This window comes from Rhodamnia argentea, chromosome 6 (genome assembly GCF_020921035.1).
Source record: "Rhodamnia argentea isolate NSW1041297 chromosome 6, ASM2092103v1, whole genome shotgun sequence".
Lineage (NCBI taxonomy): Eukaryota > Viridiplantae > Streptophyta > Magnoliopsida > Myrtales > Myrtaceae > Rhodamnia > Rhodamnia argentea.
In genome coordinates, this window is record NC_063155.1 from 31,159,886 (window position 1) to 31,183,761 (window position 23,876).

At 40.7% G+C, this 23,876-nt stretch overlaps 3 protein-coding genes across 4 annotated transcripts; 2 read left to right on the top strand and 1 right to left on the bottom strand.

The window, feature by feature from the left end:
• Positions 1-4,618: 4,618 nt before the first annotated feature.
• On the bottom strand, positions 4,619-6,610 carry LOC115746011 (zinc transporter 1). Its single transcript, XM_030681695.2, has 2 exons — positions 5,939-6,610; positions 4,619-5,119 (listed from the first exon to the last, which is right to left on the bottom strand). The coding sequence occupies exons 1-2, from the start codon at positions 6,579-6,581 to the stop codon at positions 4,728-4,730; spliced, it is 1,035 nt and encodes a 344-aa protein (XP_030537555.1). The 5' UTR covers positions 6,582-6,610; the 3' UTR covers positions 4,619-4,727.
• A 4,655-nt stretch (positions 6,611-11,265) lies between these two features.
• Positions 11,266-18,293, top strand: LOC115745905 (pumilio homolog 2-like). The gene is made up of 10 exons (XM_048280121.1): positions 11,266-11,730; positions 11,831-12,519; positions 13,250-14,781; positions 14,875-15,016; positions 15,133-15,240; positions 15,584-15,796; positions 15,883-15,993; positions 16,514-16,708; positions 17,498-17,672; positions 17,822-18,293. The coding sequence occupies exons 2-10, from the start codon at positions 11,914-11,916 to the stop codon at positions 17,887-17,889; spliced, it is 3,150 nt and encodes a 1,049-aa protein (XP_048136078.1). The 5' UTR covers positions 11,266-11,730; positions 11,831-11,913; the 3' UTR covers positions 17,890-18,293.
• Positions 18,294-20,132: 1,839 nt separating this feature from the next.
• LOC115746027 (transcription factor BOA-like) lies at positions 20,133-23,657 on the top strand. 2 transcript variants are annotated; one of them, XM_048281245.1, is made up of 2 exons: positions 20,133-21,375; positions 23,019-23,657. In XM_048281245.1, exon 1 carries the CDS (start codon positions 20,361-20,363, stop codon positions 21,348-21,350), a length of 990 nt encoding a protein of 329 aa, XP_048137202.1. In that variant the 5' UTR covers positions 20,133-20,360; the 3' UTR covers positions 21,351-21,375; positions 23,019-23,657. The 2 variants fall into 2 exon arrangements, with proteins under 2 accessions (XP_048137202.1, XP_048137203.1); XM_048281246.1 differs by lacking the exon at positions 23,019-23,657 and adding an exon at positions 21,697-22,010.
• The last annotated feature ends 219 nt before the right edge of the window (positions 23,658-23,876 follow it).

Below are 23,876 nucleotides of genomic sequence, written 5' to 3' on the forward strand. Positions count from 1 at the left end.
TTGGTTTGGCTCGTCTGGGTTTCGGATGTGAAACAGAAAGGGTCACCTACTGTCGGTCCGCATGATCACTCTAGAGTGTTTACTAAGTCGACTAATTTAATTATGTTAGATAGTATCTTAGTTTTGGTCTTCCGTACGGCCGCCATCCCTTACCTGCAGAAAAACATCACTTGTCCAAAAGATTTTTGATAGAATTCACTCGTTATTACATGCGTTACCAATTGTTATCTAGTTTCTACGATTTTGTGTTACGATTGTCGGGGTTCTTCTTACCACAATTGAAGGCAATGGAGAATTTTCAATAATTTCCCATTGCACAAGTGAATAGAAATTGTCGAATCTCGAGGTAAGACCGGTCTCCGTCATCAGGCTGTGTTCTAGCTGGATATTGCCAAGAACCAACTTCCATGTTCAACCGTTAAGCCTTGGTGAAGAAGACAATACTCTCTGAAGCTTCTGGGGTCTACCTCCACCAAATCTCCGGTCGTCGTCGGGTCAAATCCATCTCCTTAAGTCATTTTAACGTTCATTTAATCATCATTACCCCACGTAACAACACCCTCCTGATCAACATGGAAGATGGTGCAATGCCTAAGGGTTGGTGCCTGCGTCTTTCTTAATTAACCAAGAAAAAACAATGGACCCTAACCCTAACCCTGAACTGATGCTCAACCGTAGGCGTCCAAATTCGTGAATCTGTCCGATGGAAATCAGCCACAAGAAGAGGACGTTCGACCCACCTTTCTTTCAAGCAACAAAAAGGGAATGTGATTGATAGGTGGGATTAGGTATTATCGCTTTCGTTTGGTTCGTTCTCCCGCTGGAAATTTAACGACCAAATTAATCAATCTCGCAAAGCTTCACGGTGAAGCTAGGGTGCCCGATAGGAAGAAAAGTCGCACTTTTTCTAGGATGGGGTTGCTCGTGATTTTGCTTCATTGGTTAAGGTGAGTGTAACTTCGTCATGTGCAGCGACAGAGATTGCATAGTTGCACCCACTACGCTTCTTGTGGGGTACTAATTTTTAACCTAGCCGTCGTATACTTGCTGCGCAATGTACGCAGGTCAACGACGTGGCTCTTTCACGGACGCTGATCCACTGCTTACTTGATTTCTTGAAGTAAGATGCATGCAAAGTTGCCATCTTTTCCCTCGGACTGTAAGATTTACAGAAGTTTTATAGGTGTGGAGATGTTGAAGTATATGTTGAAAGAAGCTTGCTTCCCTGGTGATTTGGCTATGAACCGAATAAGTGACTTGGTTGCCCTATCTACCTGCACCTCTGGGCTGTAATAGACGTTTGAAAAATGCGATGTGAACTCGGCTCCGCGAATGAACGACGCAATGAAGAGAATCCATAATCGCGAACGGAGACATTTCATTAAATTTATTTGTGCTTTTTCGAGAAACTTATTATGTGGCTCTCGGTGTTTCTTGAAATGTGATTGACTTGATCTAGTAAAACGAGTCTAAGTAATAATTACTCAACTAAAAAATTCTTGGAATTGGCTAACCAAATGAGGAACAAAAACACGTGTACAGATTAGATCGGTGGCCTTTCTGAGTATGTGAAGTAAAGTATAGTTTCATGCTTGCTTACCCACTCATTATCCATAATAAGAAACACTAGAAAGCTCACTACAAAACTGACTCTTAGCTTACGTTACACTAGAAAGCATAGGTTAAGAAAGCTTCTTTTGGTTAATAAATTAGGTATGTTCCAACAATCTCTATTAGATTCTTTTTCCTAAGCTAGTGACACTTCCCATTCTCTAGCTTCAAAATCATGTCTTTGCATCTCCTAATTTTATTTTCCACACTTCACATCCTAAAATTCCACAATGCCGTAAAATACAGTTTTCTGAAATGTCGAAGTGCAAAAGTGTAAATTATTAGACGGATTGGTGATTTTCAGTATTTCTTCTTCTAGCTAAAGTGTTCGTTCTTCATCAGGATCCCGATGTCAAAGAGCTATGTTTTTTTTTTTTCTGTTTGTCCTAGTCTAACTCTCGTCTCTCAAACTTTTGCCGTGTCTCTTTGGCATCGTGAGAGTCGAACCTCACTCCCGAAACAAAACGTCCCAACCCCACCCAATTCCCTTGTCACTGGGTATCAAAAGACTAATTAGTTGGCTAGTTTTTATAGGTCAACAGCATGAGGAAAAGCCCCCAGCCTCGTCCAAACTTTCTCTAGTGCGAATATGATTGATCTTAAATAAAATACAGGTAGATTAATGCGTCTTCATCTTTCTTGCAACATAAATATGTTTTAAATCTACATACATATGACAAAAAGTATTTGTCGTTCTTCTTCTTGTGAAGTAATGTAAAAGCCAACGAATTTTGCAATTTGAGTATAATGTGAGAAGAAGTAATTATTAGAGGAATAAACGAGGAACGGGAATGATACTAGAGAATTATGTGATTTAGTCCCAGCGTCAGCACCTGCTTAAAGGGGAGAGCCAACTGCGAAGGAATCACTATGAATCTAGAGGATTACAGAGTTATAATTTGTAGCATGTCGAAAAACCAGCTCATCGAGGTAGTTCGGCCGCCGCTGCTGCCTAGATGAAGCCGGGAGCCGAGGGAGGTGTTGGGGGAGAAGTCCGCAAGTTTGGAAATTTTGCGGCGTTTTGTTAGATTATGCGGATAGGGGAGGTCCACGTAGCTTTGTATGTGCATAGTTGGGACTAGGTGTTCCCAGTTTAACCATCCTCATGTGTGCTGGTTTGATCTTTTGTGATGTAGTTTCGTACTCACCTAACAACTAGTGCCGAACTTGTGTAAGCCCTAAGCTAATGTGAAATATGAATGTTGAATATTTGATGTGGCACAACCTGATCTTCCTATTCACTATGCAATATGAAACGCACTCTGCACGATAATAACTCCCTTAATGAACGGAATTAGTCAAGCGTGATGACCCGAGTGTCACGGCTCTGCTAGTAGTGCCCGGAGTGGGGGTGCTACATAATCGCTCCATCACTCAAGTGTTTCCAGCCCTAAAATTTACTGAAAGCGAAGTGTACAAATGTTATCTCACAATCTCGCGTGTGTTCACTCAAAAATCGCACAGAACCCTCATCATTCTTCTTATTTGGTCTAGCGTGGAATAACCGAACCACAAGTCCTATTCAAATTTGCATTTTCTACTTTGATTGGATTTCTTTTATGAGCTCAAACTCAATACATAATTTAACAATTCTCTACATTGAGTCGAAGTCATGGTGCTCATCATTGCTTACCGACTTCACCTTAACTTCTTTACTGTTTATACTTTTTACAATCTCTTCTATAGAGCCCTACTTCAGCGCAATAATAACATCAATGGTAGCGAATGCTAAATTTCGACTTAAAACAGCCCATGCATTTGCTATCTCCAAACCCTTTGCATTCGTTGACATGTCATAATATATGTTATCTTCTTGTAACTTTTATTGCCACTAAAAGCAAGGCGGACTTCACCTCTCCCATTGCACTCGTAAAGCGCCCCTATAGTAGGGAATCATAAAAGTGCTAAACAAAATCAAGAGTAAAAGACGCCAACAACATCATGCCCTCTGTTTTAGTAGGCAAGGCCTCATTAACATTCTTCAACTCCATTATGAATTTATTAAACTCATATTGAACTCATATAAAGGGGTACTGACGGATGTCTGTCAACCACTTGAAATTAATACTTGCTTTTTGAGCAGTTACAAGTGATTATTCAAAACCTTCTTCAGATAAAGTGACTCAAGTTTTGCCTACAATGTTGTGAAATCATTGGCTTCGACCACTTCAATTAGCACTTCATCCGATAGATTCAACAAAATTACCCTTTTTTCCTTTCCATGAGCTCTATCTCATCGGCCACTTTCATCGTTTTTGACCATTTTTCCTCACCATCCAACACCTTTGCCAAACTTTTGGTTGTTAACCAAGCACGCATATTAATGCTTTACAATAAAAAATTGCTCCTTCCGTTGAACTTCTCAAACTCAACCCTTGCTTCGAACATATTCTCAAACACAACATTTCAGATAGTGATGGGACAAGTAAACACTCCAAATCAACTCTTGGAACCCTAACCTTAGCTCTATCGTTAATTGCTTTGAAATAATGCGGAAACCGACGAATTTTGTAATTCGAGTTTAACGTGACAAGAATCACCAAAGAAATCAATGAGAAATAATAAGGACATCGGATATCTATGTGATTTGATATAGGTATTGATAGCTTTCCATGGGGAGAGCTAACCACATACAAATCCACTATGAATCCTGAAAACCGCAAAGCTATAACTGCTCGATCGTCGAAGTGTTTCTAATCATAGAATAAACCAAAGAAAAATTCCACATGTGTTACATCACATTCTCCTATAGATAACTAAAAAAACTCCCATACTTTTCTTGTTTACTCTAGTGTGTGATAATTGAGTAGGATAATGTTTCTACATACTTTGATGACATGCCGACTCAAACTAGGAATCCAATTCCATCATAGAAATTGTTTCAATCTAACTTGTTAGAGCATAAAATCACAAATGTAACACTGGCTCGGATTTAAAGTTTCTACTTGGATCAGATGCCATTCACTAGCTCAAACTCGAAACTTAATGTAATATGCCCAACATGTAATTCAACCAAACAGTACGATCACACATTAATTTAGAAATGGTCCCAAAAGCTGTATATATCCGAGCATATTGAAAGAGAGAAATCAACCAAGATGAAGGTAGACACATCGTTAATCCCAAATCATGACTACAGCTATAACAGCCACTCCAAGAAGCACCGCCAGGAACTTATAGAAAGGAGTATCAAAGACGCACTTGTTCTGAGGCCTGAACCCTTTGGCTATGAGATGGTTGATGGCGACGTAGACGAACACCCCACAGGCGAGGCCCATGGAAATGGCGTACATCCAATCGGCAACATGGCCTTCTGTCGTCGCGTCAATGGCTATCCCGATTCCGACCCCGATGGGGCTGGAGACGGCGAACGCGAAGGAATACGCCCCCGTCATTAGAAACGGCCTCTTCGGTAGCATCCTAAGGAGGGCGATTCCCATCGAGATGGCCGCGAATATCTTGTGCAACGATATCGTCCACAGATTCCTCCATGCATCGCTTTTGGTCTCTTTCGTTAAAATGACACAAGATGCGAATTAAATGAATGCGATAATAAAGCCGTGTCAAGAAAAGTTCCTTGGTGCCATGTTAATAATTCGAAATTCAAAGATAGTTGTGGTTTACTATACTTTAGAAGTGGCAATTTTTATTGGCTATTCAACACATACTTCCATAATTAATTAAAACCAACAAAAGCTGAATGCTACAAACCCTAATTGATTTCTACCCTATAGTTCACCTAATTATGATTTGATGTGATTTTACTAGGTTGAATGAACTAGATGTACCTTTTGCTTAGTATTTACATCTTGATGATGTCAAAAAATCTGGATGATTTGCATCTAGATGTACCTAATTATAAAATGCTAATGCAAGAATGAAGCTTGAAGCTTGAGCTTGATGCACATGGCTAAAATATTTGCCGCTTTATATGATTATCAATCCCATAAAAAGCTGTTCTGGAATCAATTCTTACATCCCCTACTATTGGTGGGGTAACAATTTGTTGGTAGCATACTCGATCAAATGGGTGATTTTCTCGCCTACTACGGATCCCATACTACCCTCCATAAACTGAAAATCCATGAATTTAATTGCTATGGGAATACCGTTTAGTCGACCCGTGCATGTTTGAATAACATCAGTTAATCCTGTCTTTTTTTTTATAAGATCAACTACTAATAGCTCAGTCCCTTCCTCATATTTAGCTGCTTCCTAATGGGGAATGTTCACAAAAGGTAAACTATGATCCGCATGCTAGCCACTGTCTTAACTAGAAATTAGTCATGACAAATATATTACACGCGAGCTCATTGAACGTAATTACCGGAAACTCCGACGGCAATGCCCTCGAAGACGGAGTGAATGCAAAGAGCCAAGATGAGCAAAATCGTGTCCCCGAGAGTCGTCGTCTGTAAGAACATGGGATTCACATCCTCCTTTCCTCTCGGATTGCTCTCATCCCGCCTCCCTTCTTCTGCGACTCCAACTTTGTTTGCCGAATCTCCGTCGGCGGCATTCCTGGTGACGTACATGATCACGCAATCCCCGAGCATCGTCAGCAAGTACCCGGCCGACGCCAGCATGAACGAGAACGGGTAACCCTTGTCCGTCAGATCGCCGAAGGTCGACGTGGAATCGCTCAGGAAGTGCATCAGCGAGGTCCCGAGGAAGACTCCGCCCGCGAACTGCGTCCCCAGCAGCAAGAACGCCTCGTTCCACCGGAAGAAGTAGGGCGACACGCCTCCGGCAAAGGTGGTCACCAACATGATGATAAGGCACCATACCTTGACCAGGATGAGGCCCCTCGCGCGCAAATCCGGGGTGCCGCCGCCGGTGTCAGGGGACCCGTCGCTGCCGCCGTGGCTGGCGGAGAGGGGGAAGTGGAGGAAGAGTTGGACGGCGGAGAAGAAGAGGGTTGACTTGAGAGATGGGAGAGAAGCCATCGATGAAGAGGTTAGTCTCATCATAACTTACTGGGTTAGATCAAATTGCGGTTCGTGTATATAGCGGGATGAAGAGAAGAGAACTGATTCGGGGCAATGTTCGTATGGTTCCAGCTTTTAAAATTTCATGGGGGTAGTACAGGTTTGACTTTGTAGCTTTGTACTGCACCATAAAACCAGCTCATTCCCAATGGCCGGCTCGTTCCGGATGGACTCGTTCGTCCTTGCGTTTTCTCGGGGCACCCGACCCGAAATAATCTCGATAATGCAAGTACGAATTAACCCCCAATATCAAACACTCAAATTAAAGAAATGATTATGTGATTATTCTTAGTTCACTTAAGATTAACAATCTACTTAATTTGTGATCCACAACATGACGTGACTCTCACAATCAACAAAAGACTATTATGCCAACAAAACTTCGCAAATTAATTCGCAAAATTGGATTCGACATAATAATAGTTGACGGCTCACTTATTTAGATATCTCAAAGTTTTTCACTTCATTTCATAACTAGCTTTGAAACCGGTCTCTAAATTTCTAGCATTGTTCAATGAGTTCGTGCGTACATCAAATGCGGGGAAAACGATCGGACACGACAATAAAAAATATATGGAAATAAATCAAGCGCTAAATATACGTGATTGGGTTCGTATATAACTCCTTCTATGGGGTGATAATGACCGGATTCCAGTATAATCAAGAGATACAGCGACGCTCAAGTTGCTCAAAGGACTATCAATGTTTCGTGGGCACCAAGCACACACAATAACTTAAACGATGTTTAACACTCGCAATTTAACAATCCATCAATCTCACAAAAGAATTCACAAAAACTTCACAAAATATTTAGTGGCTTCAAAACACTAGATATTTCTCCACGACGTAATTCGCGGGCGTGCCACACTGTCAATTGTTACGGCCGAAAACTCAAATGTTCATTGATAGGCACGAATTCGAAATAGGAAAATTCGTCTAGAATACCTACACAAGTTTTTTTAAAAGAAAATTAAAGGGTTTCTTCTATGGTCTCAAGCTTAATACCGATTATCAACTATCAATATACGTAAGGTTACTTATGTGGACATTATCAACGAAACTTAAGCAATAGGGATATTGTTTTCTTTGGGTGTACTATGGTGGAATTTTATGGTGACGGAGGCAATAACGAACGATAATGACTTAATTGATTTCCATACCTTGGAATTTCGACATGGGCACTTTGTTTATTCTCCGGAGGAAAAAAAGAAAATTTCTCGATGACCTAAGCACGAATGGATTCTGGGGCCCATGATCGAAAACTCAACTAAGTTAGCTGCCAAATGATGTTTATGCATACATAAACCATGTCTCCACTTAATTAATCAGTGGTGGTCCGGTGGACCACTTATTCCTAACTTTGCCAGATGATGGTGGATAGAACTGAATTCATTGGTATATTAAAAAAAAAAAATTTGCCAAATATTTTTTAAGTCTATCGCGTCGGTTCTAAACCTTTCAATATGACAAATTTAGTCCTAAACTTTTCTACGATTTGACGATGTAACCCTTCTGCTCAATTTTGGCCGGAAAGCATTGATGTGGATGTCGGCCGTCCTACATGGCGCTTCCGGAGCTAACGTGGACGATTTCTGAATTTTGATATTATTTTTTCTTCTGTTTTATTTTTTATTCCTTTCTTTTCATTTTTTTCTACCAAGGTCGCCCGTAGGAAAAAAAAAAGAAACAAAGAAAGAAAAGTTTTCTTAACTTATAAAAAGGATTTAGAAAACTTTTAAAAAAATAAAAAAAATATATGTGCTAGTGTTCACCGTCTTACATGGCACTATCGGCGTTCATATAAGCAATTTCGGGTTAAAAATTGACCGTGAGAATTATAATCGTCAAAACATTTATGACTAAATTGGCCAAACTAAAATATCGAGGACTTAATTGGCATAAATGTAATTGGTTCAGGACTTCTTTGACAATTTACCCTTAATATTTTCAATAATCAGCCAGCAAGGCAACACTCGAATGTTAAAAAAAAAGAAGGGAAATAACTATCTTCGGATAACACGAGCTGAAGAAGAGAAGGATTGGATAGCGACTTGGCAAGGAACAAACAATCACATATCTCAAACAAGTTTTTCCACACTTTGCTAAAATGATTCTTAAAATATGTAATTAGTTTATGCACGCACGTAGGTGGTGACGCGACATGACCGAGTGAGACTCGTTTTGGATTCCGAAGGAGTAAACTCGCTCTTTCCCAACGAGAAACCACGTTGAAATAATAAATTCAAAGTTAAGAATGTCAGACAAGAAACGAGGCCGAAGAGGTGGGTGTGGTGGGCCTCCTTGGATCAACGGGACTTGGAATTTAGTGCCCGCATAGGCGGTCCACTAGGCAAAGAGGCCCAATCGCTCTCTAGGGTTTCGATGTCTTGGGGTCCAAAAACGACGTCGGGCTACAGCATAGGTTAAGGTTAAGGTTAAGGAGAAGGAAAACTCCAATTTTTTATGTGGGGACATCGAGGGAAACCCTACGTAATTTGGGTCTTTTCCCTCGTGAGCTGCACGGACATTGGGGTCAAAACTCGTCATAAGTCGCGCCCACAAAAATGGAATCTCCCATGTGAGCCAATAATCCCACCTTCAAAAGGGAAAATAGATGTCGCGATTAACGATTTAGGGCCTGTTTGGTAACGTTTCTGTTTCAAAAAAGTGATTTCGATTAGAATCAATTTTTTTGATTATGTTCCTGAATGAGTTTTAGAGAATCAGAACATGTTTGGTAACTACATAAGATTTATGTTCTTAAAACAGAAACGCGTTTAGTAGCTGCACAAAATTTCTACTATGGGAAATAATTTCTCATCTCAATTTGTCATTTGAATTAAATAATTACATAATCGTATTTGATGACTTTTCTCCGGATTCACAAGTGTGGTCCTCTTACACCATGACATCTTATTGCTCAAAATGAATAAAATCCATCTCTAGCACATAGGTGGCTCAATTTTACTTTTGGATATCATTCGGGTGGTCACTAGTGCAGCACGGTACTCCGACAACAAAATCAGGCAAGGCTTAGGAAAAATGGAAAGGCAAAGTCCCTAAAAACAGAATTGGTCAGTTGAATTGACCAATTTTCTACTTTTTCAGATTTTTTTTTTTGGAATTTTCAGGATTTTTTTGAACGATTTGCCTATGAGGGGCAAAATCGTCATTTGGGAGAAATCGAAAGGCAAAAACTTCAAAAATAGGATTGGCTGGTTAAAATGACCCATCTCCTAATTTTTGAGACTTTTTTAGAATTTTTGAAACTTTTTCTGATTTTTTTTTCCAATTTATTTTAGGTTTTTTTATGAAGTTTCCATTTTTTTGAACTTTTTAATCATTTTTTATTTTTTTTATTAATTTTTAAGTTTTTTATTAAAAATTTTATTCTGACCGGATCGGGTTAACCCTGTCCATGCCTCGGAAGCACCCAACAAAAGTGAGAGAAGATGTCGTTGCCTTTTTCATTTTCTCAAAAGTGTTCCTTTTCTCGAAAATCAAATTTTTTTTTTTGTTCTCAAAAGTGGTCTAAAAGTGTTCCCGATAGCAGAATCGGAATCGGAATCATTTGTGTTACCAAACATGTTTTTAATTCTTTTTTGTTTCGAGGAACATAAACCTTACCAAACAGATCTTTAATAACTAGAAATGTACTATCTCAAGAGGCTTGCAATGTGGAAGTTCGAAAATGGCCAGGTACCACGTAGATGTGCTGCGATACGGAGGCCGGCAAAGGCAAACGTTTTGTGGCCACCTCAAGCGGTGGATCCTTATCGAATCATATCGCGATTTTCTTTTTCTCTCACAGCTGGGTCGAGGGTGATTATCAACATTGCGAGTACATGAGGCGAACTCGGTACCCTTAGGTCCGAATGATCATGCTTCGTCCTCTCGATAAATAAACGAAGAACCAGGCAATTTCCCCGAAAAGAATGAGATGGAAGTCGCTGTACTTGATTGAAAGCTCTCGAGAGATGAAGTGGCTAATAGCTCAAGCATCATATTCCTCGGGGCTCTAGCTATGGACGAGATGAACTATGAGCTGTAAAAGATATATCTGTCCTTATGAGCAAAAGAAAGTAAAAAAGGATAGCAATCAAAGCAAACGAATATCCCCCGGGGGGTAGTGCAAGAGGCAAAAGCCAAAAACTAAGGGAGGAACTATCTATGGCGGATGGTCAAAGATTATGTTTCCTTTCCTACGACTACATAGATAGATAGACAGGAGAGAGAAAAATAAGGAAATATCCGAAAATAGACAGAAAAATAGGAGTTTTAGTTTCGGATAAAAAAAGGTAACCGGAATTACCGGTTGTACTTGCCTCACTTTTTTTTTCACACAGCGAGGCCCCCAATGAGGAAAGGGGCTTTGGGTCCGGAGCGAGGGCCAGCGAATCTATGCGGCTGACGTGTCGCTCCTAGATTCTTCCTCACGTACTCAAAAGCATCTCTCTCTCTCTCTCTCTCTCTATAATTTGGTTTTTGTGCTACTTACATCAGTCGGTTATCGCTTGGTCAATCACCCCTCAAATTTAGGGAAAACGATTAATAGATTTACTTAAAAATCTCTCCTTTTTCAGTACAAACGAATATATATATATATATATGACCATAAAAGAAACCCTCCCCTGAATTTCCTTTTTTTTTTTTTTTTTTTGTCCTTCTTTTAACTTCGCTGCGTGTGATCGCCTCATTCGAATGTAACAAAACCCTAAAGGGTTCTTGTAAGAACCGATCGCCGCCGGATTGATCTGGGCCGTCAGTTCTCTCTTCTCCCCTCCTCCCACCCCACCCCCCGTCTTCACTCTTCTTAAAGAATCCAAGCTCGTATTTATTTTCTTTCGGCTCTTCTTCCCTTCGCTTTGGCAGCAACACTCTTGCTTCCTGCAATTATCGTTATCGGCTCTTCTTGTTGCCGTTACATGGGAACTTGTTGCTGGGAATTTGCTGTCGAGCGAATTCCCCTGACCCAATTCACGAGGACATAGTGTCTTCTGTGTATGTTGTATGTAGATAGTGCTGAGAACCGTAGGTCGAGGAGTAACTGTTTAACATTTCCTGGCTTTGGAGATTAGGAGTTCGATCAGCTTAAAGTAGGCGGTTTTTTTGGCGTGTACATGGAAATTAGGTGTTTCTTCCGTCAAAGTTTGGATTTTTATGCTGTATTTGAGCTTAGGATTGGTTTTTTGCTCATGGGTTTTGATAGAATGAGCTGTTGATGGGTACGTTGTGATGATCGTCAGTTCGGTGGCGAGTTACGAATTGGCTTGAGTTTTTGAGGATTTCTTCTAGCGATCGCCGTAGCAGACCGATGTTGGGAAGCAGCGAAGGATCGTTTGGAGATGAGTTGGAGAAGGAGATAGGGATGCTGCTTCGGGAGCAGCGGCGGGCAGAGGCAGACGATCGGGAGCGGGAGCTCAATATTTTCAGAAGCGGCTCTGCTCCTCCAACAGTTGAGGGTTCATTAAGTGCAGTCGGGGGATTGTTTGGAGGCGGAGCTGGTGGCAATTCCGTGTTTCCAGACTTTTCTGGGGTTAAGAATGATAATGGGTTCGCATCCGAAGAGGAGTTACGGTCTGATCCAGAATACCATTCTTACTATTACTCTAATGTGAATCTGAACCCACGTCTTCCACCCCCGTTACTTTCCAAAGAGGACTGGAGGTTTGCTCAGAGGCTGAAGGGTAGCGGCTCGGCCTTAGGTGGCATCGGAGATAAACGAAAAGTGACTAGGCCTGAAAATGGTGGAACTAGGTCTTTATTTTCTATGCCACCTGGGTTTAGTTCCAGAAAACAAGGGATCGAAGCTGACTCAGAGACGGTGCATGGCTCAGCTGAGTGGGGAGGCGATGGTTTAATTGGATTGTCCGGATTAGGCTTAGGGAATAAGAAAAAGAGCCTTGCTGAAATTTTTCAGGTGATCTCTCTTTGATTGCGTGCGCTTCTAGTTAAGTTCTTCATTCTCGAGTTTAGTGAATCTGAATTATGAATTAGGTCCCTTGTGACATTTATATCAAAGTCATTCTTCGAGAGCCAAGCGCTTGACACTCTACATGTTCCCACATTCGATGGGCCTTTAAACTGATCTTTTGTTCCATGGTACTATATTTTACTTCAGTGCCATGCTTCATTTTGTCTTACTTGAAATTGGATTGTTTAAGATGCTTATCAATGGAAAGCTTTTGACCTCTCCCGTGGGACAAAATGAGGAAATCTTTATGTAGGATTAAATCTCCAAGTGATCCAATTCTTCCAAAGAAATCATTTAGCTCATCTATGGATCATTGTAAATCGAGCTAACGCACATTCTTATTTTCCTTCGCCTTGGAACCAATATATATCTACTTGCATTTTCTGCTTTTTATCAAATATCTAAACTGATGATGCAGTGTTCTCGATAGTCATATGTCTAAGCACTGCATCTATGTGCTGCTGGTTGCTAGCGCCGAAGAAGAATAGTTGGATGTAATGACAGAATAAGATAGCTATATGAGCTGGCATACATTGGTCCAATCTTTAGCCTGAAGCTAAAAGCAATTTTAGTGAATTCTCGATATTTCAATTGCAAAATCAGTATAATGTTCTATTCGTCCTTATGACCACTTCTCTTTCCTGATTTGGCTGGTTTTTGCTTATTGCTCCTACAGGACGATTTGGGACAGGCAACACCGATCACAGGGCACCCCTCTCGTCCAGCAAGCCGTAATGCATTTGATGAAAATATCGAGTTGGTTGCTTCTGCCGAAGCTGAGCTCACTCACTTGCGCAATGAGTTGGCATCTGCTGATACTTCGAGAGCTGGTGCAAATGGTGGCTCATCTGCAGTGCAGAATATTGGTCATCCTTCTTCATATTCATATGCTGCAGCTCTTGGTGCTTCTTTGTCTAGAAGCAGCACCCCTGATCCACAGCTTGTCGCCAGGGCTCCTAGTCCATGCCTCACTCCCATTGGATCAGGGAGAGCTGGTGGCGCTGAAAGAGCAGTTGGTGCTCCTCACTCTTTACATAGCACCTCTTCCAACAATAACAAGCCTGGGGACTTGGTGGGTGCTCTTTCTGAAATGAATCTGTCGAGAAATGGTACAATTGATGAGCAGAACCGTTTGGCCCCAAAGATGGAACATGATGCTGATATCCACCAGGACTATCTCTTTGGCCTGCAAAGTGGTCAGAATATGTTTCTAAAGAAGTCAGAGTCTGGGCATCTACATGTTCCTTCTGGTCTTAGTTCATCTGATCCGGTGAAAAGCAATGGGGGTGGACCTAATATTAGTGCAGCACTGTTAGCTGACAGACATGTTGAACTTCAGAAGTCTCCTGCTGTTTCCAGAAGCCCCTACTTGAGAGCCTCACCGACCTCCCCTCTTAATGGTGGGGGCAACTTTGCTTCCCAATATCAGCATCTAGATAGTCCAAATTCTTCGTTCGCTAACTACGGCTTAAGTGGGTTCTCTTTAGATCCAGCATTAGCATCAGTAATGGGTGGTCAACTTGGAATGGGCAATCTGCCGCCTTTATATGAGAATGCAGCTGCAGCCTCGGCCATTGGAATGCCTGGAACTGAATCAAGGGTGCTGGGAGGAGGTTTGGCTACTGGATCAAATCTGACGGCTGCTGCCTCTGAACAAAATTGTCTTGGTAGGATGGCAAATCAAATGTCAGGTGGTGCTGTGCAGGCACCTTTTGTGGATCCCATGTATCTTCAATATTTGAGGTCATCTGAGTATGCTACTCAGCTAGCTGCTCTTAATGACCCTGTTGACAGGAACTACTTAGGAAGCTCTTACCTAAATTTACATGATATCCAGAAAGCTTATCTTGGAGCATTGTTATCACCTCAGAAATCACTGTATGGGGTTGGCAGTAAATCTGGTGGTTCCAACCATCATGGGTACTATGGTAACCATGGTTTTGGCATCGGAATGTCTTATCCTGGAAGTCCCTTGGCAAATGCGGTCATTCCGAATTCCCCAGTTGGACCTGGCAGTCCAATGAGGCAGCATGACTCCATACGTCTGCCTTCCGGGATGAGAAACTTAGCTGGGGGACTCATGGGACCCTGGCACTTGGATGGAGGCATGAATGAAAACTTCGGATCATCTCTACTGGAAGAATTTAAGGGCAATAAGACCAAGTGTTTCGAGCTGTCAGAGATAGCTGGTCATGTGGTTGAGTTCAGGTAGCCTCCAGCCTGATCATTGGCGCCCTTTTGTTTGGCTCACTACCTACTCTTCTGTTTTTGACCTCTTGTTCATGAAATTTTGTTTTGTAGTGCGGACCAATACGGGAGTCGGTTTATACAACAAAAACTTGAAACGGCGACCACTGATGAGAAAAACATGGTTTATGAGGAAATTATGCCCCATGCTCTTGCTTTAATGACGGATGTGTTTGGTAATTATGTTATTCAGAAGGTACATATGCCTTTGTTATGATACTGCCATCGTTTTTCTCAACTTGATGTTCTAGTGTGATTGTTTTTGCAGCTCGATGTTCTTGTGGGATTTATTTTAATGACTTCCATGTGCAGTTTTTTGAGCATGGACTTGTGTCCCAGCGTAGAGAACTGGCCAACAAGCTTTTTGGACACGTGTTAAATCTCAGCCTTCAAATGTATGGCTGTCGCGTAATTCAGAAGGTACTATTAGATAATTTGGGGTACCGTGTTTTTGGGCAATCATTTGCTTCTACCATATTGTTCTGTTCAATGCACCTTTAATACTCCCACTTATGTTTTAAAGCCACTTTTCGTAGACACTATATGGTTGGACATCATATTTTGAGATCTAATGGAGCATTGGATTGCCATCTGGATTCCCTGATTCACGCGTTGACTTAGCTTTTGATGTTTTGCGTTAGTGATCTACATAGCCTTGATCATGTTTTGGCAGAGTCTAACTTTTTATGATATTCCATTGCTCCATAGCAAATTTGATCGTAATTCGAGGTTAAGCTTGCTAATAGAAGTTTTTTGTCGTCAGGCTATAGAGGTTGTTGATCTTGATCAGAAGATTAAAATGGTTGAAGAGCTTGAAGGTCATGTCATGCGCTGTGTTCGTGATCAGAATGGAAATCATGTTGTCCAGAAGTGTATTGAATGCGTCCCAGAAGATTCTATACATTTTATTGTCTCGACATTCTTTGATCAAGTAGTGACCCTTTCAACACATCCTTATGGTTGCCGTGTAATACAGGTGGATAAACTCTCATATTGCTTAAGACCATTTTTCAGGGCCTTAAATATGTATAGTTCCTGAGATCTTGCCTGTTCATGTGGCAGAGAGTATTAGAGCACTGCGAGGACCCTAAGACGCAGAGCAAAGTTATGGATGAAATTTTAGGATCTGTAAGCATGCTGGCGCAGGATCAGTACGGCAATTATGTGGTTCAGGTCTCTAAATATATCCTAATAACTCCTTTGCCTGCCTTTTATATGCTGCTATTGTTGATTGGATGATATGATATCCATTCTTGTCCCCTGGTCCATGATTACTGCTGTCTTCCTTGGGTGATAATCCCTTAGCACATTTTCACTCTCTTGAATAAGGTATTATTATGTAAGATCTGTTTTTTATGGGAAATTTTCCATGTACTTTGACTGTCTTCAGTCCCTGTCTTTGTCTGTGTTGGCTGACTGTTAATTGGGTGCAACTTAGAAGGTATCATGTGAGATTCATCTCACCCAATAGTTCAGTCTAAATCATCAAGAACTATTAGAGTGATTGCCATTTTCTTTTTCTGCATTCATGTCTCATAAAATTGTGGATATTTTAACATGAATTTCTTATGCAGCAGTTTCTTTTGGACCATTAAGATTAATAAACCTTGAGCTGCAGGCTTTGCTGGTTTATTTGTTGAAGCTTCATGCCAAGAATTATCCCATTTACTTTCTTTTTCTTTGTTTTGTACAGCATGTCTTGGAGCATGGAAAACCTCATGAGCGTTCTGCTATTATTAAGGAATTAACAGGGAAAATAGTTGAGATGAGTCAGCAAAAGTTCGCTTCTAATGTTGTGGAGAAGTGTTTGACATTTGGTGATCCTTTGGAACGCCAGTTGATGGTGGATGAGATGCTTGGCACTACTGATGAGAATGAACCTCTTCAGGTGTGGGCTCCCTGTTATAACTTAACAGGATAAAAAAAATACATAATATATTTCCTGTGAGCTTGAATCGAGAATATTTTGTGTTTGGTCCATAAGATGGAGTAAAACTTATTTTGGAAGTTATGGCAAACACTATTTTTCATGACAATCTTGGATGCAGCACTCATAAATCCAGTGTTTTTTGTTCAATATGGTAAGTGGGATAGCATCCTCATATGGTGGGCAGATTGGAGTGTGAATCTATCTGATCAGATGGAATAAAATGCATCATCTTTCACTAACTTCTGAAGCTGAATTTCGTCATTAAATAAAAACTCTCAATTGGTATTTAGGGCTGATCAATGCTCAAGATGATGTTAAAGCATTGTTTTGACCCACTGAATTACCTTCTTTGCTGCTCGTATAACCTGTGGACTAGGTTGGGAAGTTTGTTCAGTGAGGCTTTTGAAGTCTTGTTGTCTCTCTTAAGATGCCTGGATCATAATGAGGTTCAATTAAATGGTGATCATGCCTATTTCAGCAAATTCACTCTTACATTGGTTGACCATTGATGAAGGAATTGCACGGCCTTTCTTCTGGTTTCGTGTTCTTATTTATTTGAAGTTGCATGGATGGCTCTTTGTAGGGATGAATGCTCGTGTCAGACTTTATGTTCTAGATACTGAAATCTCATTTACTTACACATCTGTTGATACTGTAGTCAGCCTGATATTTTCTTATCATTCTTGCTGCGTATCCTTCTTTTAATCTTGGGCACTTCTGTTCTTGCTGTCGACTATCTTCATCCAGGCAATGATGAAAGATCAGTTTGCCAATTATGTCGTACAAAAAGTGCTGGAGACATGCGACGACCAACAACGTGAGTTAATTCTTTCGCGAGTCAAAGTTCATCTGACTGCACTGAAGAAATACACATACGGAAAGCATATCGTGGCGCGAATAGAAAAGCTTGTCGCTGCTGGGGGTGCGTTTTCTCTCTTGCAAATTCTTGAATGTTTCCTCTGACTCTAGCGAGGAGCTCTTGATTTACTCATCCATTTGGAGAACTTTATTTTGTTCCTCTCTCTCTCTCTCTCTCTGCACAAATGACGCTCTCTGGTCAATCATTTGCAGAAAGGAGAATGGCTCAATCTCCACACCCTGCGCAGGCTGCGCGATGCGAAGCCAGTTTGTATAGCTAACCGACGCTAGTGTGAGAGCTTCCTCTTCATTTCTTTGTTTCTAGAGCTCGTGGCGGTGCCTATCTTTTCAGGGAAGGAAGTGTGAGCCAACTGAAAAAACAAATAAAGCTGATGCCTGTACTGCTAAAGAAACTGTAAATTATGTAGCTTTTACTTCAAGTTTTATACGCGCGAAATCTAGCAAGCCGAGGTTGCTGATGTGGAGAGCACAGCTGATGAAGTTCCTGGTAAGGTAAATGACTGTACAAGTTTTCCTGGAAGAGTGTAAAAAAAAAAAAAATTTGGATCAATGTGGTGGTGGTGGGAGGTGGAATGTACAAAGAATGTCACTCATCTGTGAGAGCTGTTAATGTTGTTAGATGAGGCCAGAATTTTCCCTAAATGAAATGTTTTGACTTTCTTTATTCATTTGGCCCCCCTCTTGGCTTGGCTCATAGTTTTGTTTATATTGTGGATGGATTATAGTTATGAATCATGTTTAGTCTACTCCTTAAATGTTTAACAACTTGGCCAATTCATGATTTAATTTTCTTCCTAATATTGCTTTGGAAAATGAATCTCCAAATTCTTGTGCTCGTCATTTTATCTGGGACGGAAACAATCAAGAGCTTGAGGTTTGATTCTTGGGTTAATGGGCAAGTGATATGTTAAACAAAGTGTTCATATTATTAACAATCTCAAACTGTTACTCTTGGGTTACGTTCTCGGTCCGTTCTCTTATTAGCTTCCATTCAATATTCCCGTTAAATTGTTGAAGTGGGTTTGATTTCTCGAGTGGGAATAATAATTGATTAACTGTCGCACCGGGAGAAAAAGATTTTATGTTAAGTGTTATATAAGTATATGTTGAGTGTTGTACGAATATACCAATTTGAAATTTCTTATGATATGAAAATTAGTTTGGATAAATATAACATGACATTTCATCTTGATATTTTGGTGGTGTTAATCCTAAAGAAATTAAATAGGCATAAGCATCTACCTCTATAGGTTAATGCTTATTATTAAAACTTTTATAAATTAGTTAAGTAGATACCAAGACCTACTTGTTGAGAGTAGCACTCTGAACTACACTATCTATTTGAAAAGAAAATAATTGTCCATTTTGCAGTTTGTTAATACTATCACTTAGAGGGGAGTGAATACGTGATTATAATTAAATTTGATAAAATAATACGAAATTAAAAACTTCAAGTTTGATAGGAGCAAAAAATAAGCTCTAACTAATCAAAGGAGCACCAGCCATATCATAAATTGTTAGTGAGAGATAAAATAACATAAAAAACATTGAAGATTAAGATTATATCTTGCTATAGATGATTGAAGATATCCCCCTTAATGCGTTGAGGGAATTTGCTTCTGTTCATATAACATGTTTCAACTGGAATAGTATATTTGAAAGAATAAGACTTAGCTGATAATGAATACGCAGAGCATAAAGGTATATTCAGATGATGTCCTCAAGCATCTTCACAAAGTCTTTTCAAAATATGATTGCAGCTTTGTCAACTTCAAAATTGGTTTCTCAACACATTTGTTTGAAAAGAAAACTGTTTTGAGGAAATTATTTTTGAAATTTTCGGTGCTTGGATGATGAAAAACAAATTGATCACCAAAAAAAAATTTTTTTTTTTATGGACCGAAAACAGCAAACTTAAATTGGAGAAAACGATTTCTTCTCGTGAGAAGAAGGAAATCACTTTTCTTAAACCACAAAACCAATGAAAAATTAACCATTTTCCTCGACAGTTAATTTTTATTGAAACAAACGCAAAAAAGAACTTGATAATAACGGAAATTATTTTTCAGAAAAGTATTTTCTCTTTTTCTAGTCAGGGAATTAATTTTCCAAAATTTCAAGCATGTGTGTTTTCTTGGACTTTAATTTTTTTTTTCTCGTGAGCTGATCATTCTCAAAAGAGAGAAAATTCGGGAAAATTGTTTCACTCCAACAGAATCACACATGCTTAGATTGTATTATTAATCACTAAATACACATAAAAAATTGAGTACGGATTTGATTAAAGCAGTAATTGCGAGTCTGCATCGGCGCGTCGTGGCAGCTTGTCATAGGTGGGCTCATCTCTCGCACGCTGACGTGTCTTAATGAGAGAGCGAGCACAGTAAAATCGGCAACGCACGGTATCAATTCCGTCACGGGGGCCGGAAGATATTTGTCAGGCAGAGAGAATCCCTAACCCATGCATCATAATCGAAAATATCTTGATAAGTCCTCCACGTCAGCAGTGTGTCCCTGAGACTGCGCTTTCGTCTCGCTTTTTCCTCTTCCCGGAAAAAGAAAATCAGAGACTTTTTCCTTTCCATTTTCCACCGAGTGGAGCAGGACCGGATCGTTTCCTTCGTCGCCAAAAGCCAAACCCTAGAAAAGCCAAACCCTGCAGATCTCTAGCTCAGATTCCTCTCTTCCTTTGCGTCAGTTTGAGACGTTGCTGGACCCCATCGGTGGAGAAATGGGCGAGGAAGTGAAGATGAGCGAGTGTGCGGTCGAACCCCGCGACGACGGCGGTGTCGGTGGAGATGGCGAAGTGGACGACGAGGATCGGGTCATCGAGTGGGAATTCGGCCTTCCCAGTTCCAACGATTTGACGCCGTTGTGTCAGGCGTTGATTCCGCCCGAGCTGGCGTCCGCATTCAGCATCGCGCCGGAGCCTTCGAGAACCGCCGTCGACGTCAATCGCGCGTCGCGGAGCACGTTGACGGGCTTGCACGGCAACAGCGCGTCTTCGCAAGGTTTTTCCACCAACGATAATTTCAAGTCCTTTGTTGATAATCATCAGAGCGAGGAGGAGGAGGAGGAGGAGGAGGAGGAGGAGGATGGTGCTGATAAATCGGATTCAAGGAAATCGAGGAGGATTGAGATGGCCGAAGAGGTGGATTCCACTCCGAGGATGGATAATTCGCCGGAAGATCCGTCGGGGAGGACATTAAAGAGGCCACGGCTGGTTTGGACACCTCAATTGCACAAGAGGTTTGTCGACGTGGTTTCCCATTTAGGGATAAAGAATGCAGTGCCGAAGACAATTATGCAGTTGATGAATGTTGAGGGATTGACTAGGGAAAATGTGGCGAGTCATCTGCAGAAGTATAGGCTTTACTTGAAGAGGATGCAGGGGATGTCAAGTGAAGGACCTTCGTCGCACGATCAATTGTTTGCCTCGACACCGGTACCGCATAGCTTGGATGATGTTGCAGGCAATAGTGGTCATGGTAATGGGCAGATGCCAATGCCTATACCAATGCCTTACGGATCACAGCCGCCCGTGATGCCTATCCCAGTTTATGCGACGGGGCATGGTTATGGACACATGAGAATGCAAGTTGGTAATTTATCTGGGTTGGAGTCAAATCAATACGCAATGCAACAGAGAGATTGGTCCAGTAATAAGTATGGTCCGGTTGCTTCCTACCCACAGCCCGCTTTGAATGAGAGACGACTCTAGTGGAGTTTATCGAAGATAAACAAAGGTTAACTTTTTGTTCTTGTAAAATACTCTTCATGATGATTCATTTGTCGGTGGTTCCTTCGGGCATGGTGGAGTAGGTAATTTGCCTTTTACGGGGTGATTTTTGCTGCCTTAACCACAGCGGTCAGATTCTCATTTCTAAATTTACATTTGTTCTGCAAGTAAGCTGAGAAACTATTGTGCCTCCCAGTCGTGAAGGCATCCTTAGCAGAAAATTTAACTGCTCAAAATAGTCCTAGCCAACGGGTGTTATGATTGTCCTGCCCTTTATCAACAGAAGGATTTAAGACAAGATTGTGAAATCTTATATTCTGGTCAACAGTTGGAGGAGGTGATCCACTTGAATGGATACATCACAGATCTGTTCTGAAGGTGCCGGGCAGGGGGTATTGGGTCATGGTTCAGAAACCCACAAAAGCTCTAAAACCAGAAGTAGAAATATTGGCTACGGCTGTGTGCTTGCGCACATTTACATATGATGTTCCCTCGTGGATAAAGGTTTATGGAGAAATAATTGTTGAATGTTCTGAACCTTGTCTTGCATGTGGATTCATCTCTTTTGAGTTGAATGTACAGTGCTTTTGTTTTGGTTAATTACTCCTTTCCTTCTATTACTATTCATGCCTTCACTATTTAGTAAAGCAAACTAATATCTTAGCTGATATTTTATGACTTTCGCATATCTTGATAACTTTATATTTAGGAGAATTGGCTTGTGTCTTGTTAGTGTTGGTCTATGCTTCAGCTAGTGTACTACGTTGAAGTTATATTTAGGTCAATATGTTCCTTCCTTTCCTTTTAGTTAAAAAGGTTCAAGGTCAATTTCAGCTGCTGCAGATGTTGCGAAAAATGCGTTTATAGCCATCCGAGCATGCATCTTTCAACTTCATCCTTTTCTGTGTTAGAATAAGTTAAACTTGTGGTGTGAGTCTTTATCTTATGGATTTCCAGTTTTACATAGAAATTGATTTTTCTCCTTGTTTTGATCTATTTTTTGTATCACTATTCCTTTCTTGAACATTTTTTGGGCCAAAGATGCTTGTGTTGATTTAAAAGCTTAAATCGAGTAAATTTTCCTGGAGGACCTGAATACTCTTTTGGTTTTACTCGAAAGATTCAGTCTGTTTGCTTTTGTAATTTCCGTAACATAAACCACAGTAGCTCATACATGAGATTGAAATCCCCTTGGATATTGCTTGCCTGCAATTGTGGCCATGTTGACATTTAAAAGATTCGGCTCCAGGAGTCTTTCCAGTGATTAAATTCCTGGAATTTCTTGAATGTTCACTCTGCAGCATTTCTCTGCTATTGAGTGCTTTTGTGTCATGGTTGGAATTATGGGCCCCATCTGGATGAATTGCATTATCTAGAATTCTTGTTGTTCTGGGACAACTTAAGCACGATTGAGTTTGTACCACCTCGGAAACTTGACTTTAATTTGAGTATGAGATGGAAATGAAAGCACACGCTTTGCCCTTTATTTGCCATCTCTGGCTCTGGTTTATGTTCGTTGTTCTCCTTTGAGATCTTCTTTTGAAGCTAGATTCTGACTTTCATAAGCCTCTTAAGTTCCTGACCCGACTTATGTGTTGCCCCTTGCTCGCTGGTTCTTCTCGGATTTTTCGTTTCTTTCGGTGGATTTAGCTTGGAAGTCTTTGGTCGCCTCGTCAACTTCTCCAGCTGTTCTGTCTCAAAAAGTGCTGCATAAGGATTCTCATTCCAGACCGGTAAACCACAGTGAGTCTACACTCCAGCTTCGAGATCTAGGCTCTTTTCAATAAATTAATTCCTTGAACTTGGATTCTTGAAAAGAGAAAGAGGCTAGGACCACTTTTTGCAAGAGGCTTTCTTCTTCATACATGCGTTGCGTCCTCAGCTGGATTTGGCAGTAGCCTGGATCGGACAAACCAATAGAGATTGAGTAGTAAGGCTTCGACAATTTCCTGGAGGCTCATACTCATAGTCACAGGACAACCAAAAAAGAGAGCGCATGCGGAGATTTTTCAGGTGATGGGAAGATCTGACCAAAAGAATTGTTATTCTTCCCAGGATTGTGTAAGGTTGGAATTTATTCCTTTCGACAGAATAAGTGGGGCTGAGAACTGTTGGCCGTGTTGCCGCATTCCTCTTATGTGTCATCATAGTTAAAGTTCGGGGAGAGAACTGCGAGGCTTCTTATTTGGCTATAAAGAAGCTTCACGCTTGTTTGAATCTTCGGATAGGATTTTTCATTTGACTGATTGGAACCAGAGAAAATCTCTAGTAAGAACGTCATAGTTATATCACATTAACACTCTGGGTTATGTAGGATTAATGATCTTGAAGACACCGGAAGACGAGGACACAAGTTTCCAGAAAAAAAAAAAAAAAAAGCAGCAAAATGTAGACATAACCTTCAATTCTATGAAGGCTATCAAAACGATGGGGCAAATGATCCGAACCTGAGACAACAGATGAATTAATCCAAAAATTCATATCCACAAATTATCCCACCTTGTCATT